This window comes from Oreochromis aureus, linkage group 22, assembly GCF_013358895.1.
Source record: "Oreochromis aureus strain Israel breed Guangdong linkage group 22, ZZ_aureus, whole genome shotgun sequence".
NCBI classification, from domain to species: domain Eukaryota; kingdom Metazoa; phylum Chordata; class Actinopteri; order Cichliformes; family Cichlidae; genus Oreochromis; species Oreochromis aureus.
In genome coordinates this window covers 38,925,102-38,942,739 of record NC_052962.1, presented here as the reverse complement: position 1 = coordinate 38,942,739, position 17,638 = coordinate 38,925,102, and the positions used below count along the sequence as shown (strand labels likewise).

General features: G+C 39.6%; 1 protein-coding gene across 2 annotated transcripts in view; it reads left to right on the top strand.

Moving 5' to 3' along the window:
• LOC116312516 (CD209 antigen-like protein 2) overlaps positions 1-15,759 on the top strand; it is a 30,464-nt gene extending 14,705 nt beyond the window's left edge. The window contains exons 2-8 of one of the 2 annotated variants that reach the window (XM_039605897.1): positions 11,155-11,265; positions 13,780-13,869; positions 13,973-14,047; positions 14,144-14,239; positions 14,315-14,454; positions 14,900-15,027; positions 15,342-15,759. In XM_039605897.1, coding sequence (XP_039461831.1) covers positions 11,155-11,265; positions 13,780-13,869; positions 13,973-14,047; positions 14,144-14,239; positions 14,315-14,454; positions 14,900-15,027; positions 15,342-15,456 — 755 coding nt within the window. In that variant the 3' untranslated portion in view covers positions 15,457-15,759. The other variant, XM_039605898.1, reaches the window with a different exon arrangement.
• The last annotated feature ends 1,879 nt before the right edge of the window (positions 15,760-17,638 follow it).

Here is a 17,638-nt window from a genome sequence, read left to right as displayed (position 1 = left end):
CCAATGAAAGTCAGACATTCATTTTCAACCATGCTTCAACTGAATTATTAAAAAAAAAAAAAATGCATGGAACAGGCCTGGACAAAAATGATGGTACCCCTAGAAAAGAATGAAAAGAATATGACCAAATGGAGATGTTAATCCAAGGTGTGTCCACTAATCAGCATCACAGGTGTCTACAATCTTGTAATCAGTCAGTGGGCCTAGGACTCCAGGTAGTCACTGTGTTGTTTGGTGACATGGTGAGTACCACACTCAATATGGACCAGAGGAAGCAAAGGAAAGAGATGTCTCAGGTAGTGATGGGTAGATGAGGCCTCGTGAAGCATTTCAGCACATTCCCCAAACTGTATTGATACTGTGTCGACACAGTGTTGCTGTTTTGCTCCATACTGACACCTGCTGGACCTTAAATATCATTGCAGGCAACTTACTTGAGACTCACAACAGACACTGATTCAATGACATAGTCATACTTGTACACTGTAAGTTATTGTACTTTCCATGGAATCATTTTATATCTTTTACATTTCAAATATTGTAGACATCTATAAAATATATTGTGAATGACACTAAGTGAAAATTAAAATGAAAGTATTGTGAATGTAATATTACCCATTTGACTCAGAGTTTATTATAAAATTCTATTCAGAAAAATAAGTTTATCCAATGTTTTTGCATTCAGTCTATTGCGTTTTTTTGACACAATTTCCCCAGCTTTGGAAAACTCACAGGCACAGATGAAGCTGGGGTACACAAAAACTGTAAAGCCAGGTGGAAAAGGTTCAGATAAGATGTCTTCCTCATCCCCCAGTACCTCAAAGGATTCTCTGATCTTGGAATGTTTCTCTCCGACACTCTCCACAATACTAAGGGGTTGGCAGTCCTTTATAATAAAATTCAGGACTACCTGGTCCAGAACAGTCTTCCTAGATGCTTGATTTCAAAATAATAAAACACATATTAATTTAAAAAAAAAATGATGATAAAGCTGTTCAGTGTCAATATAGGCCTACCTGTGTTCATTCTCAGTGTGTTTGTCTCCTCATTTTCATGTTTGGCTCTGTAATGCCTAAACATTGAGGAGGTGCTTTTGTTTGTGTAAGAAATGCAGAACAGATGCGACATTTAACCTGCATAAAATGAAATAAATAATTTACACTTCAACTCACATTGCTGTTTTTCCTATTCTGATAGATTACACTGAAACAAAGACAGACAAACAGTTACCTTATTTGCAGTTAAAAGATCAAAATGATCCCACACAGCAGAAACATTTCTTTTTCTTTCGGGCTCCATTTTGTTATGGAGAGATGTGTTTTTTGTTTTTTTAATCTTTGCGAGAGTAATTTCGTGTTTTGTTTTTTTTTGGTGGCGACTCATTCCGTTGACAGATGCGGATGCGGTACTTTTTAAACACAGTTTGGCGCGTTGGCAATGAGCGATACAGCAGCTGTATCGATCACGTGACTTTTTCTTAAAGCGACGCACGCACCAATACAGGCTTCGCTCTGTGAGCTTGATACATGCGTTGGTGCGTCAGTGTTGCAGGACCCATCACTAGTCTCAGGAGATTAGAAAGAAAATCATAGACAATCATGTTAGCCCTAACCTATAAGGGTTAACAGGCTATAAGACCATCTCCAAGCAGCTAGATGTTCCTGTGACTACAGCTGCACATGTCATTCAGAAATTTAAGATCCATAGGACTGTAGCCAACCTCCCTGCATGAAGTCCCTGACCAGCCTCTCGAAGCATTTGCTCACAATGGGGGTCAGGGCTACCAGTTGCCAGTTGTTTAATGAGAGAGAGAGGGAAAGGTTGAAGATGTGTGTAAACACTCCAGCCAGCTGAGCCGTGCATTACTTGAGGACACAGCCGGGAATTGTTAAGATTCAAAAATATTGAGGGGGAATTCAAAAATAACCACAGATCCAGCCTGGTGCAATTAGACGGCATTTTAATGAACACATGTGTGAGTTCAAACACTGTGCAGATTTCAGCGTCGAACTAACTACAATAGTCAGAACAAAGACTTTATAGGGTTGGCAGTCTTCCTGTTACCAGGCAGACTCAAACAAAGCATACGTCACTCCAAAACCACAATGACTTTTAACATAGTTAAAACGAACATCGTCTTCGAACCCAGGTGCTTCCTGTCTCCATCCTGCCCAGGCTTATCTTCTGGAACATCAGGTCCACGTTCTGCACAAAATGTCACTCATGCAGGCACAACTTTGCAGTCGCAAAGCAAATTACACTCTTACCCATATAAATGAGTCTCTCTAATATGTGTGTGCAGACGCGTGCGGGCGCGTGCACGCTGTGTACTGCGTACGTGTCATGACCTCTCTCACTATATGTGTCTGTATGTGTGTGTATGGGTGTCTCGCCCTTAAATGCTCTCTTTGCTTTCAGTTTCACTTCTGCAAAGCCTGCAACTTCAAAAGCCTATAACTTCCTGTCTCATTTTGGAGTTACTCTACGTGGGGCCTTTTCTTTCCCCATGCAGTCTGCATACCAACATTTAAGATTATAAATTCAACTCAACAGCTTAAAGTGGTTATTCTTGGACCTGTAATAAAGACTAATATAATACCAATATATTTGAACATCTGAATGCAATATCAATACCTCTTGTATCAATACTTCTTGTATACATATGCTTGCTATATGATTATGATGCAACAGTAATGACAGTAATAACAAAATAATAAAAATAGAATTAATAAAAATAAAATAATAAATGGAAATAGTAAAAATGACAAAAACAACACTTCGTTCCCAACACTTCCTCTCTTGACCTCTGGATGTTATCCAGAGGTCACCAAAACAAATAAACGCGTGACCGAAACTAATAATTCACAGAGTAGATCCTAGTCTAAGACTAAATTCACCTTAACTGTAATGGATAAAAAGAACCTTCTCCCTACTATGCTCTAACTTACTCTGTTCCTCAATTGCTCTCTTTATTCAAACCTGATTCAACCTAATATTACTCAAAACATGAACCTAATTTCGTATTTGGTTTTTGACTTTTCTGTATATTCTTATTCTTAAAGCACTGCTCTCACATCTCTACATGTGCTTCCTGCTGCTCCCTTATCTGATCATCAACATCCTGTACACAAAACTGTCGCTGCTGCACGGAGCTCTCATCTAACGTCACCTTTCACAAGCAAAATCATCATAAACACTTATTCTACTAAAGGATCAAAGAAAAACAACCACTTTAATCACTAAGTGTAAGCACATTATCAATGGCTCCTAAGTAAATTTCATCATAGCTAAAAGCTGAACACTAACTGCATTTCAGAACCCACATTTCCCGTGTTATACCCTGTTCTTGGTGTACCATTTTATTTAATTTTTGCTGCTCTTAATGTAACGATACATTCTAATTTATACTTTATCAGACTCAACCAAAATATGTAAGCTTTCTCCCTTTGCTTCTGTTTTAAACAAAAACTCGGTCACTTCAACCAGCCTTTGTTATTCTGTAACTGCATTTTATATAATAAGACTAATTTAGAGCTGCATGTGTTATCCCAATATTTTACATGTCACACAGTTTAGTTACAACCAAACTCCTATTCAGTTCCTCTTGTCTGTCACTTGTTACAGGGCCAACTCAAATTCAGTTAAAAGCTAAAGGAATTTCAGGCCCTAGGCCTCAAATCAATACTGTCCTGTGTGGATGAACTCTATATGTCTGTAAGCGTGTGCAATCCTTCAAAACTCAGGTCATTCTCACAGTAGATTGGCTAATCATAACGTTAACCAAAAGTTTGTGACCCTCAAGAGACGACTCTCTGAGCCACAACTCCGTTAAAGGCACAGAATGCAATGTGTAAATCTATTTAATATCTGTTTCTAAAGCCTACATTATAACAACTTATCCTAAAAATCAAAACGAAATCCCACATTTTCTACTCATAAAGTCTTCACTAATCTTCCCCATTATTATTATTCCCACAGTTTCCCTTTAAGTTTGGTGTACAACTTCTTATCAACACCAGCATTTTATCTTCTAAACCGAATTCAGTTCATTTTCATCCTTTCTTTAAAAATAACATTCTCTGCCCCAGTTTTTCCATATCTAAATTATCAAACAACCCCAATAGTTATAAAATCATACTAAAACCCATTTTAAATTAAACAAATTAAATCTAAAACCCCTCTCTTTTTTGACACATCTCATGTGGCAAAAAACTCAAAATTCTTCACCCAAGCTTAACAAATTAAAAGGAAAAAGGTTAGTCATATCATTTCTCCAAACACTTCAGCCATCGTCCTCTCCGGTATGTCGCTCCAGCCCTGAAAACCTGTGTTTAAGGAATAAGATCAATTTAATCATCATGTCAAATCTTCTTGAACTCCTGCTCCCTTCGAAGTCTGGATCCTTGGAATTTCCTGGAAACAAAACCTGTACTTTACATTTCATATTCAACTACCCCATTATGATCCAGTCTGTGTCATGACAAAATAAACTTAAATAGAACAGTTATTAATCATGTGTTACCTCAGTTAATGGTAACTTGAGTTACATCAAACAATGTTTCCCTTTTAGCATTTTATAATGTATTAATATGGTCTAACCCAAATCAATAAAACAGAAATTCTCTCAAAGGAACATCAGCATCCCCAGATTTAAGTCTCCCACTTGTCCTGCTTATGGCAAAAGCAAAACAAAGCATCCCCTTTCTTTTCCTCACATGGTAAATTTGTCCACATTTATTCATCCCCACCTTAGTCCAGTCACTCACATTCACTCACACGCATCCACACATGATATTTTTGCTGATCTGCAGCCTTCTGCGCACGTCATCAGATGCTCCACATCAGCAAAATGAGCTCAATCATTTGTTTTATTTCGTTTTCCTTTTTAGGAAAATAGTTCTCTATACTTTTGACTGGATTGACTCGCTGCAATCCTTGTAGACAGAGACTCGCCGCCAATCAGGTCTCCCCCTCAGCCAATTTATAATCTGTAAAGCCCACCTGATTTACGTACTTGGTAATTTTGTCAGCGCCGTCAGTTCACTCTCTTCCAGGCCTGCTTAGAACAAAAATGAAAAAAGAGAGCTGATTATTAGCTCATCAAAGTACAAAACAAAATCACCTGACAGGTTTTTTCTGAGTGCACTACTACAAAATTTTGGGCCCCTCTCAGACATATCCATGTCTAATCAAACTCCCTCTCTTGAAATAAAACAACAGCCTCCAAAATCAGAAACAATCTCAAAGTTCACCCGTTCACTGCACTGAAAACCTCGTCAACAGCTGCACCGTTTGCACAATGTCACCCTTCCTCACTCCGCCATGTTTTCATTCAGCATAAGATATAAACCGATTTCAACAACGTACCATCACTAAATTATAAATTTCCTGTCCAAATCTGCCCCTCTGAGCAGACCTGACCACCGTAATCAAATATCCTGATACTTTACCCTTATATATTTCGCCAAATAATCCTCCACAGTCACCGCTGTCTCTTGAACTGAAAGCCTCCGAGACACACACAGGAAGTGTCTTTGCTCCAGCTAATTTGCATAGTGACTCATCTCAACAAGTCAACTTGACAAAAGAAATACATGTTTAAACCTTATCACATTATTGAATTATTTTCATTTTCTTTCTATACTAATCACTTACTTTTATCAATCAGTACGAGAGCACTCCTAAGGCACTCTTTTAGACTACTTTAATCACTTTTCTTCTGTTAATTTTTTCCATAGCTCACTCCCCTGTCATCTAACTTCTTTGAGTCAACTTCCAGCTTTAAGTCTATTTTATTAAACATTCACACCATTCTATCACTCATACAAGTAGCAAGCGGATCTTCATTGCATATGCTTGTGTTCTTAGCCAGGTTTATTCAATATCTATTCATTAATCTTCATGAGCTTGTCTTTGTAAGGTTAATGCATATTCTGTTTGTGTGTGTTATTTTGCATCTATGGCTTCGCAGTCTGTCAGACACCTTCTCAATTCTCCACTTAAACAGTCAGTTTTCTCCTTCCCCGAATTACTAACCCAAACTTTAATTTCCCACCTTGAATAAAAGCACTCCTGGTCTTCAGCCAGGTGTTAGGGCTTGCTTTTCAGGTTCATGGACACATCATCCTGTGAACAATTCAACCAGAAACTTGCCTTAACTTATCCATTGATGTTAACCTCTAACTTTCTTCCGACTGCTGCTCTGGAAAGTTGATCCGGTTCTGCTTTACTCCTGAAAATAACAAAACTAAGACATTTTCATTATTATCACGAGTGTTTAAACGACCCATTTCTCTATCTCTGGTCAGAAATACCAATTATGCCATGCATGTAAGCGTGTTCTTCCTTGCAATCTACATTAATTGAATGTAAGCTGCTTTCTCCGTTGCATGTCATGTGATCATCTTAATTAAGTGTCAGCTGCATCTTCATTGCATCCTATATTGTAATCAGTTTTACTTCATGCATTTTTTCACTGAGTTTTAGATTCAAACTATCTCACCTCTGATTCATTTCCAAATAATTTCACATGTAACAATTTGTATGTGTGTTTTCTATTCATTAAGGTAATGACAATTATTTTCTTTCATTATTCTTACCTTTTCTAATGTTCACCTCTTTGTTATGCTGTGGTGGACATCCCTAAACAATCATGAGTTCAGGCTTCAATTTCAGTCCAATCATATCCTGTATTCTCGCAGTCAAAGTCGTCCAGCTTCATCTCTCACTGGTCCTTTTTCATTCACAGTGTCCTGTTCGGGCTTCAAAGCTCCACCAAACACAGGCTCAACTCAGCTGTTGTCTTCTTCTCTGTTTCTTTACAGTCTTTTCTTTTAGGTTAAGTCCCAGCATGGCAAAATATCACATTCAGTGCCTTCAGTCCTATTTTCATTTGTTCTGTTTTCTTCTCCATTCATCCTTTCAGTCTTCTCTTCCAAGATTGCTCCAAGCACAGCAAATATGAGAGTCAGTGCCTTCAAGCAGACACATCACACTGTTTTTCACCAGCATGCATGTTGCATCACGTGCTTTCTTTCATACTGCTGGACTCATCAGTCGTCGTCAGTGTTACTGCTCTCGCTTGCACTGTCTTTTAGCTTCAGTTAATTCTTCAAGTCCACGATGTTCTGTTGGTCTTCATCAGGAAATTGACTGTCCTTGACTGTCCTTTGAGTTTCTTCTCAGTTTCAGGGACAAAGTGAGAGATCAAGCCGCACAATTTCGAGCCAAAGACTGGCTTATTTTCTCCCAATTCTGTTAATCTATTGTTATGGCGCTGCACTCAAGGTTCCAATGTTGAGAGAAGTCCACCTGTATTGGCACACTAAAGCATATAATTAGTATCATTTTCATTTCTTTTTCTTAAAACCTCGATTTGCTTCATCTCCCTCGAGTTTAACTCGTCTGTCTCTCTGTGTTCTTTCTTTACACACTCAGCTACCTTTTATGGACATGCGTTTCCTGTCCCAGACACACACACACATACTTCCTGTTTCTGCAGGCAACAGGCAGACTCTGTCTCCCTTTAAATTTCACAGTCTACAAACAATCAGTAATTCCACTAAATCTTGATCTAAAAACAATACACCTTCATTTCACTCACACACATTTGAATTGAGCTCTTTCAAACATCAGGACAATTAACACTTCTCCACACACATCACCCTTCTTTAGGTCAGTTTTGTAGCATCAGTCACACGATAATTTCTTGAGTGGGTGTACCAAGTGTATATACTTATGTGTTTTCAATCAGAAAAAATAAACTCAACCTCTCATAACATCACTCATGCGTTTCTTGAATTAAAAGCACTTTCAAACTCTAAAACATCCTACTTTACATCCCACAAGAAATATATTTCATACACACCTTTATTTCATACACACTTTTAAATGTTCTAACCTCTTTCAGACGCCATGACTCGTCTCACACACACACTGCCTTTTCTCTCTCAACTTCCATTTTCCACTCACTCATACAACTCATACAGAGTCACTCAAATCTAATACTGACAGCATTCACACGGTTAAAATCACTCAGACTACGCTTTCATACGAGTATCTTGGACATGCCTTCCATAATCAGAAAGAGCAAGTCAAAAGAAAAGAAAAAGAAAACTGAAACCTCTCATCATTCTCACAGCTTCTCACCACACACACATAACTGAAAAAATAAAACACACCAGCCTTTACGGCTCAAGATATATACATCTATCAAAATTCAGTTACTTACTATACATCCACACTAATGTATTCAAACTGTATTTATACTCTCGTAATAAGCAAAACCAGCATCTTACTTATAGGCATTTAGCGAAATTTTGGCAAACAATAGTTATAAAGCTCAATACTCTCGAAACTGAAACCACCCTCTCTGCGCGTCACCGCTGCTCATTTACATTCTCACACACACCATCAGTGCACATCCGGCTGTGCACTGGTGACACAGAAACTCCTCTTATACAAAGATCTATTATTTTATATTACACAGACGTCCTTTTAATTACAACTGCACAGATTTTTTAGGCCTCTTAAACCTATATAATTTTGATAAATTTACCATAACCGACTCGAACGGGCAAACCCCAGGTTTTTTGCGACCAATTCACCAGACCAGACTCGAACTGCTCTGTCCAGATTTTCTAGCCCTAACTTAATTTACAGGTAGCCAAAAAAGCGCAAGAATAGGGGACTTGAACCCCTAGCAATTTCGGAGATTCCCAAGTCCTCCCCCGCTGTCGCCGGTAGGTCAAGGGTCAGCGTCCTGCCCAGGCGCAAGCATTACCAAGGAGAAAAATGCGCTTCTTAACAGACGCCGCTGTCGTTCTAGAAAAATTTAGAATAATTTGAAACAACAATCTACACCCAAAACAGGATTAGGATTGAGGCAGATCTACCTTTGTGGACATAGGGGACTTGAACCCACAGAAATGACCAATTTCCCTACTTTCTACGTGAGACTCGAACTCACTTTAATTCTTTTCCTTTTCTTTGGGACTTGAACCCAGTACTTTTACTTATAACTTATCATTACTTCAACCAGCATGCTCATGAGATTACCATCAAACTCAAAATAGACATTCACCAGTAATTTTCAGTGAGTAGACTTTCATTTTGTCATGTCCAATTCTGGCACACTTTGGAAAACTCAACAGGCATGTGCCTTACCTTTGGATAAGCCGGCTTGTCTCTCACTTCTGACCACTGACTCGTATCTGCCCATCTAATCACCACGGACCCCGGATCTCTCCGTCTACACCTAAATTCCCCTCTCTCACCGGAACGAGCCCCCAAATGTTAAGGTTCAAAAATATTGAGGGGGAATTCAAAAATAACCACAGATCCAGCCTGGTGCAATTAGACGGCATTTTAATGAACACATGTGTGAGTTCAAACACTGTGCAGATTTCAGCGTCGAACTAACTACAATAGTCAGAACAAAGACTTTATAGGGTTGGCAGTCTTCCTGTTACCAGGCAGACTCAAACAAAGCATACGTCACTCCAAAACCACAATGACTTTTAACATAGTTAAAACGAACATCGTCTTCGAACCCAGGTGCTTCCTGTCTCCATCCTGCCCAGGCTTATCTTCTGGAACATCAGGTCCACGTTCTGCACAAAATGTCACTCATGCAGGCACAACTTTGCAGTCGCAAGCAAATTACACTCTTACCCATATAAATGAGTCTCTCTAATATGTGTGTGCGTGCACGTGCGGGGGCGCGTGCACGCTGTGTACTGCGTACGTGTCATGACCTCTCTCACTATATGTGTCTGTATGTGTGTGTATGGGTGTCTCGCCCTTAAATGCTCTCTTTGCTTTCAGTTTCACTTCTGCAAAGCCTGCAACTTCAAAAGCCTATAACTTCCTGTCTCATTTTGGAGTTACTCTACGTGGGGCCTTTTCTTTCCCCATGCAGTCTGCATACCAACATTTAAGATTATAAATTCAACTCAACAGCTTAAAGTGGTTATTCTTGGACCTGTAATAAAGACTAATATAATACCAATATATTTGAACATCTGAATGCAATATCAATACCTCTTGTATCAATACTTCTTGTATACATATGCTTGCTATATGATTGTGATGCAGCAGTAATGACAGTAATAACAAAATAATGAAAATAGAATTAATAAAAATAAAATAATAAATGGAAATAGTAAAAATGACAAAAACAACACTTCGTTCCCAACAGAATCCTGTCCAGACCAGTAGCTTTAACCATTGCATTAACCTGTCTGAAGCACCTCCGCACATCCTTTTCAGACACAGTGTGCGCAATAATGTCATCAATGACGTGCACCCTGTCCGGTCTCGTGGTGTTCAAATCTAGCGTAGAATGCATTTAGATCCTCACACAGAGAGGCTGTGGTCTGCGGTGTGCTGATTTTCCCTCTAAAGTCTGTGATTGTGTTTAGTCCCTGCCACATTCTCTGAGGGTTGCTAAACTGCTGTTCCACTCTGTCCCTGGACTCATGTTTGGTTGCTTTAATTGTCTTCCAGAGTTGGTAATTTGCGTGTTTGTAGTTCTATGTGTTTGAGGAGGCAAAAGCTGTGTTCTGTGCTGCCAGTGCCGTGCAGACGTCACTGTTAATCCATGGTTTTTGATTTGTGTAGACTTTAACTGTTCTGGATGGCATGATATCATCCATGCATTTCTTGATAAAGCTGCAGACTGAGTCTGTGTACTCGTCGATGTTGTCAGCAGCCATGCGAAGCATTTCACAGTTTGCGTGATCAAAACAGTCCCACAGCATGGACTCTGATTGGTCTGACCAACGGTGCACCTCCCTCAGGGTTGGAGCTTCCTGTTTCACCTTCTGCCTGTAGTTGGGCAGGAGCAGAATGGAGCGATGATCTGATTGGCTGAATAGGGTACGGGGAAGGGCTTTGCATTCATCCTGGAAGGAGGTGTAACAGTGGTCGAGCAGCTCCTCTCCTCGAGTGAATGTGAAGTACCCATGAAAGGTATTGTTCCTTGTAGCTGTTCATCTTACAACCAAGCACCAGAGAGAGGGTCAAAGGCATGAATGACTTGTTCAACAGAGCACCAATTCACTTGCAAACTCTCCATTGTGTAGTGGTTAGCAGATTCACCCACTTTGCTATATTAGCTTTCACAGAACTTTTCTCTCTATTTTTGTTCTTTAGATGAAAACACCCAAAAGAAGCTTCCAACGGTGAAAAGAAGCTGTCTCACGGCATTCAAAGTGAACCTTGGAGTGCTGTATCTTCTCACTATGGCTGGAATCACAGCACGCTGTGAGGAATTTCATTCCAACATTATTTTCCTTTTTAGATACTTTTTAGAAGAAAACTTTTTATATTTATACTGCTATTTTTAGGTTCCTGTTTTGATTTCATATTTCAGTCAAGAGTAGCTACATACACATTATAAGTCATGGGTGCACCAAAACATTAAGATCCACATTGATGACAATCATACTTAATTTTAAAAAGGATGTAACACACACCCACTGGCTACACTGAAGCACATCACATAAAAGCAACTCACTGCATTTAGGCATGTAGAATAGAATAGAATAGAATTCAACTTTATTGTCATTGCACATGTCACAGGTACAGGGCAACGAAATGCAGTTTGCATCCATCCAGAAGTGCTTTAGCCGCGATATAGATATATTACAATATATATTAGCAATAATAGAGATGTGTAAGTATATTACAGAAATGGGTCTATTATGGTATGTTATAATGTACACGGTGTGAAGTATGTTATGAATATTCTATAACTATAAGTATGTACAGGCTGTAGTGAGTACAAGCTATGTACAGGCTATGAACAGGATATAAATATGAAATAAAAACTATACAGAAATCTGAGATATACAGTTATACAGAAATGTGAACTATGCAAGTTATAAACAGTTGTAGGATTGAAAAATTATCATATGTACAGAATGATATTCACACAGAACTATACAGTAGTGCAGTTAGGATAATTGTGATAGTGATAAAGTGCTAGTGGTTGTGGGTGTGTGTATGTTCAGTCCATGAGTTTAACGTGGGTCAGATGTCAGGAGGCAGAGTTCAGGAGTCTGACAGCTGTGGGGAAGAAGCTGTTCCGGTACCTGGTGGTCTTAGTCCGGAGGCTCCTGTAGCGCCTCCCAGAGGGCAGGAGGGTGAAGAGTCCATGTGATGGGTGACTGGGGTCTCTGATGATTTTCCCAGCCCTTTTCAGACACCGCTTCCTGTAGATGTCCTTTATGGCAGGAAGTGGTGCTCGGCGATGCGCTGGGCAGTTTTCACGACCCTCTGCAACGCCTTCCGGTCCGAGGCAGAGCAGTTCCCGTACCAAACTGTTATACAGTTGGTCAGGATGCTCTCGATGGTGCAGCGGTAGAAGTTCACCAGGATGTCTGAGGACAGGTGGTTCTTCCTCAGAGTCCTCAAGAAGAAGAGGCGCTGGTGAGCCTTCTTGACCAGCTTGGAGCAGTTGGTCGTCCAGGTGAGATCCTCGGAGATGTGGACTCCCAGGAACTTGAAGCTGCTCACACGCTCCACAGCCGTCCCCTTAATGTGGATGGGTGGATGTGGGTCAGCATTCCTCCTGTAGTCCACGATGAGCTCCTTAGTCTTCTCGGTGTTAAGCAGCAGGTTGTTTGTGTCGCACCACTCAGCCAGATGATCCACCTCCTCCCTGTAGGCGGTCTCATCGTTGTCGCTGATGAGGCCAATCACCGTGGTGTCATCTGCAAACTTAATGATGGTGTTAGAACCATCAGCAGGTCTGCAGTCGTGGGTGAATGTGTAAACACATAATCAAGATGATCTGCTATTATTAAAAGCAAGCAATAGAATAGGGAAGAAATTTAGGCAACTTAATGATTATGAACATGGCATACTTGTTGTGCCTGATGGGCCGGCCTGAGTATTTTAGAAACTGCTCATCTATCAAGACTTTTTCTACTCTATCATCTCAAGGGGCCTCTAGTGATCCGCACTATGAGCCACTTCTGTCTCCTTCATCCATCCATCCATCCATTCATCCATTTGCTTCCGCTTATCCTTTCCAGGGTCGCGGGGGGCGCTGGAGCCTATCCCAGCTGTCATAGGGCGAGAGGCGGGGTACACCCTGGACAGGTCGCCAGTCTGTATCAGGGCCAACACACAGGGACAGACAACCATTCACACCTAGTGACAATTTTGATTATCCAATTAACCTATCCCCACAAGCTGCATGTCTTTGGACGGTGGGAGAAAGCCGGAGTACCCGGAGGGAACCCACGCAAACACGGGGAGAACATGCAAACTTCACACAGAAAGACCCCGGCCTGATGGTGGAATTGAACTCAGGACCTTCTTGCTGTGCGGCAACAGTGCTAACCACCGTGCCACCGTGCTGCCCCCTTCTGTCTCCTAAGAACAGCAAACTGAGGCTACACTTAAAATGAGGTCACTAAAATGAAACAAAAGAAGACTGGAAAAACAATGCTTGGTGTTATGAGTTTAATTTCTTTGGTTGGTAGGGTCAGAATTTGGTGTAAACAAACGAAAGCCTTGATCCATCCTGCCTTGGCTCAACCTTTCAGACTTTGTGGTGTCATGATGTTGAGGATATTATCTTGGTACACTTTGGACCCCTTAGTACCAACTGAGCATCATTCACTGTAAACACAACAGCCTACCAGTGTGTTGTTGCTGACCATGTCCATTTGTGACCACAGTGTACCCTGAGTGCTCAAATCATCGGGGCTGGTTTCTTGAACATGACAATTAGTTCACTACTTCTTGTTTTATTGCATTTCTAAGCAGATGTTTTAGTCACTTTGGAAAAAGAGCAGCTGCAGAATCGAACCAACAAACTGATCAACATTTACAGCCATCTCGAAGAAAAAGTCTTTGGTAAGAATAAATCAGTAAAATGAATTATATGCAAAAATCAAAGTTGCTCAAGATAATTTCGGACTTTAAAATTATAACTGTTTTTATTACCAACACATTGCAGATGACAACAGCCAGCTACAGAGCAGTTATGATGCCCTGACTAAGAACTACAGCCAGCTAAAGGCCAACCTGAAAGGTCAGAAGTGTTTTAGAATTTGGCAAATAATTAAGTTAATTGAGAGTCCAACTTCACAGTTGTCTTAATGCTTTATAAATTGTTTTTGTTCTCGAGTCATGGAAGCCAACAACAATCACCTACAGGAAGAAGTGAAGCAGCTGAAGGACAAGATTGAGACTCTGACACAGAAAAAACTCCAGTTTAACACAAGTAAAATGTGAAGTATAGTCAATTCTGTAATAGATGAAATTAAATGGGACATTAAAATATTTCTTTAACATGAAGGGAAGAGTCCTGAGGAATGGATAAGATTTGCAAGCAACTCTTACTTTAAATCCACTGAGAGGAAAACTTGGTCTGACAGCAGGAGAGACTGTCAGGATAAAGGAGCTGATCTGGTGATGATAAACAGCAAAGAGGAACAGGTGGGTGTGTTTGTTCATGTCTGTGTGATCTTTGATGGAGCTGACAGTCATCTGTTACTTGTGTTTTTGACCTGCTGTCAGTCTGTGACCTGCTTCCTGTCTCCACTCTGATGGATTTGTGATTCTCATTTTTCAAGAGTAAAGAAAACTTTCTGAACAGTTGACTAATTCAGCAACTTGTGGGAAAATCAGTTCTTAAAAAATATATATAATTACTGGGGAAAAATATAAACTTCTGACAGCATTTGAATAAAAATAATAGTTTTTCATGTGATCTACAGGAGGAGCTGATATTCATTGATTCTTCGGGTTTTTCTGATTTCTGCACAATGGAAGAACTGAAAAGTTTCATCACATTTAGTTCTTCCTTCAGACATATTCACAAGATGATGTTACTACAACAGAAGCACTGAATTATGGAAATCCTTTGTCTTTTCTCAACTAGCAATTTGTTAGTGAACTGAACATGGGTGGAGAGTCCTGGATTGGACTGCAAGCCATCAAAAAACGGATATCGAGATTTGTTTTCAAATGGGAATGGCGATGGATGAATGGATCACCGCTTCAAGAAACGTGAGAAATATTATTTGAAGCTATATATAGAAAAAGTTACAAAGTAATGGATTAGAACTGTTTTTCAACAATCACTTCAGATGGAATCAAAAGAAAAGAAGAAATTCTCTGACCCGGCATTTTGAGCTTGTTGGGTCTGCCCTCTGTCCTCTTTTTTGTTACATGTTCTTGTTCCTGTTTACTCACATGCTGTGTGCGCTCCGTCACTATGTTCTCCTAAAGTCCTTGTTTTTCTCTAATCTGATAAATGTAAGATTTATATGAATTTGACAACAATCATGAGTTTTAATGTTAATATTTTAATTGTGTAACAGGTTCTGGGCACCAGGACAGGAGGATGCCAGTCCAGATTACAATGCAGCATGTTGTGATATAAATGGAAAATGGATCAAACGTTATGGATCAAAGACCTTCATCTGTGAGAAATGAGTTTGGTGCTTTGATGTAAATGTTTGAATAATCCAACCAAAGACACCTCACTATGAAATGTCCTGCATGAGCCTCAGACTCAGCTCACAGTTGTTACTTGTTCATTCTGCATCATATATTGATTACATATATTGTCCCTCTGTGCTCTGTGCTGTACAGTAAGGTTGGAAGTCATCCACACAAAAACTTGAAGTACTTCATTACTCTGTAGTTCCAGCAAATTGTTCTAATAAAAGTACAAAATAAAGGAAACTCCAGAATTTCCTTATTTTGGCTGACTAATATGCCTGTTGCTTATCTGATATTTTATATTGAATAAAATTAATGACAGTCTTCTCTTTGCAATTGAATTCTGATGCCATAAGTGACTCAGTATATCACATTTAGCTGCAGTGTTATAGCTGCAGAGTGTTCTTAAAAATCGTCTTGCAGAAAATCTTTGAACGTTTTGTGTCAACTCAGTGTGGGCGGAGTCTGTCCACAGGAACGGAAAAGGTTCCTATCAAAGTCATGTGTGTACGGGTTCTTACTAGGTTGGTGGGGACCAAAATCTGACATTTACTATACTGGTGGCGACCAACAGCCCTGTCAATGGGATGTCCCCACGAAGATAACCAGTCGTGTGTGTGTGTGCGTGTGTGTGTGTGTGTGTGTGTGTGTGTGTGTGTGTGTTTGGGGTGAACAATGCCTCATTTGCAAAGAAACAACTAGTATTTGACTGTTAACCTTCTCTTTGTCTGCCAGGTCATCTTGAATCAGACAGTATCTAAAATAATCAGTCAAATATGTGAAATGAACCATTTTCATATGTGGAGGTTACACTTATTAAGCCAAGTGGAAGAAGTTTCCAACTGAAAAACATACTCTTAACTATTTTTAACTTTTGGATTGTTTTAGAAATTTGACCTGCAAGATTACAGGAGAGTTAAGTGAGGTTTTGTTAAGTTCCTGCTCTCACGCCATATTTCCTGTGTCAAAGACTTTGATGCTCGTTTGCCCCTATCCACTCCCCGTATGTACTGATGCTTTAAATACTGATGCAGCCTTTGATAATATACACATATTGTTGGTGGTGAGATAATAATGACTTAATGTTATGATTTTTATGACTGTAAGTAAAATTAAAAAGTTGCAAGCTTTTAGATTAGATTAGACTTTAAATGCACTGTCTGTGAGGGGTCTCCTAACCCCGGTGAAAAGCATTTCAGTGTTTGTGGTTTGGTCTGCTGCTGCTTCCTGTTTGACGCTAAAAGCTGCCTGACTGAAAGAAGCAGACAGCCAGTGAAGCCCTGTTGAGTATTGAAATGGCTGCAAAAGTTCAAGTTGCAAAAGATTTTAGAGTGATATACAGCAGAAGGATCCACAGTGATGGACGAGGGAGAGAGCACAGTGAGGTGGAGATGTTAGACGATGAAGATCAGCATCCCGATGTTGAGCTATAAGACGCTGGTAAGTACCAAACATTTCAAAAGGGGAGGTCATTCAAAGTGTTGACATTTCAGTCTTCACAAGTTTACAAAAAGGAAGTGAAGTGCTGTGTGGGTTTGACAGCTTAGCCTACAAACGCTCTTCAATGTTGGAGGTGGAATGAAAAAACAAAGGAGGCCGGACAGTTACGGTGACAAACACAACCACAGGTAACAACTTGAGTCACCATCTTGAAAACTACTGTTAGGTTTTATCTCAGTCATAGTGTCAGGAAAACAGAGCATTGCATATCCACGCAATGTCCCTGTGTATGCAAACCATAAAGACATTATATTAATTATTTTGATGTTAAAAATCGTTGTCATTGTCAACAACCCTGAGTTCATCTTTTGCTCTTTGTGTTTGTGATGTTTTAAAAGAAGACTCACAAAAAAAGAAAAGACACCAACAGTTTTTAGAGTCAGTGGTTTTAAAGCTAAAATCACTGGCTCAGATCTGTGTGGTAATAATGGCATCACATTACATTCAGCAAGACTTCCTCATGAAGAACATGTTAGCTGATCTCATTTAACTATTACACTTTTTAAGCCATTAGCACATCAGACGCAGTTAAAATGAATGAATGATGATGAAATGTTATCATCAAAGCAGAGTCATTTTAATATACAAAGCTCCATAATCTGAGTACTTGATTGAAAATTAGTAATTAATTATTAGTAATTTATTAATTAGCAATTAATACTAATATTTTATT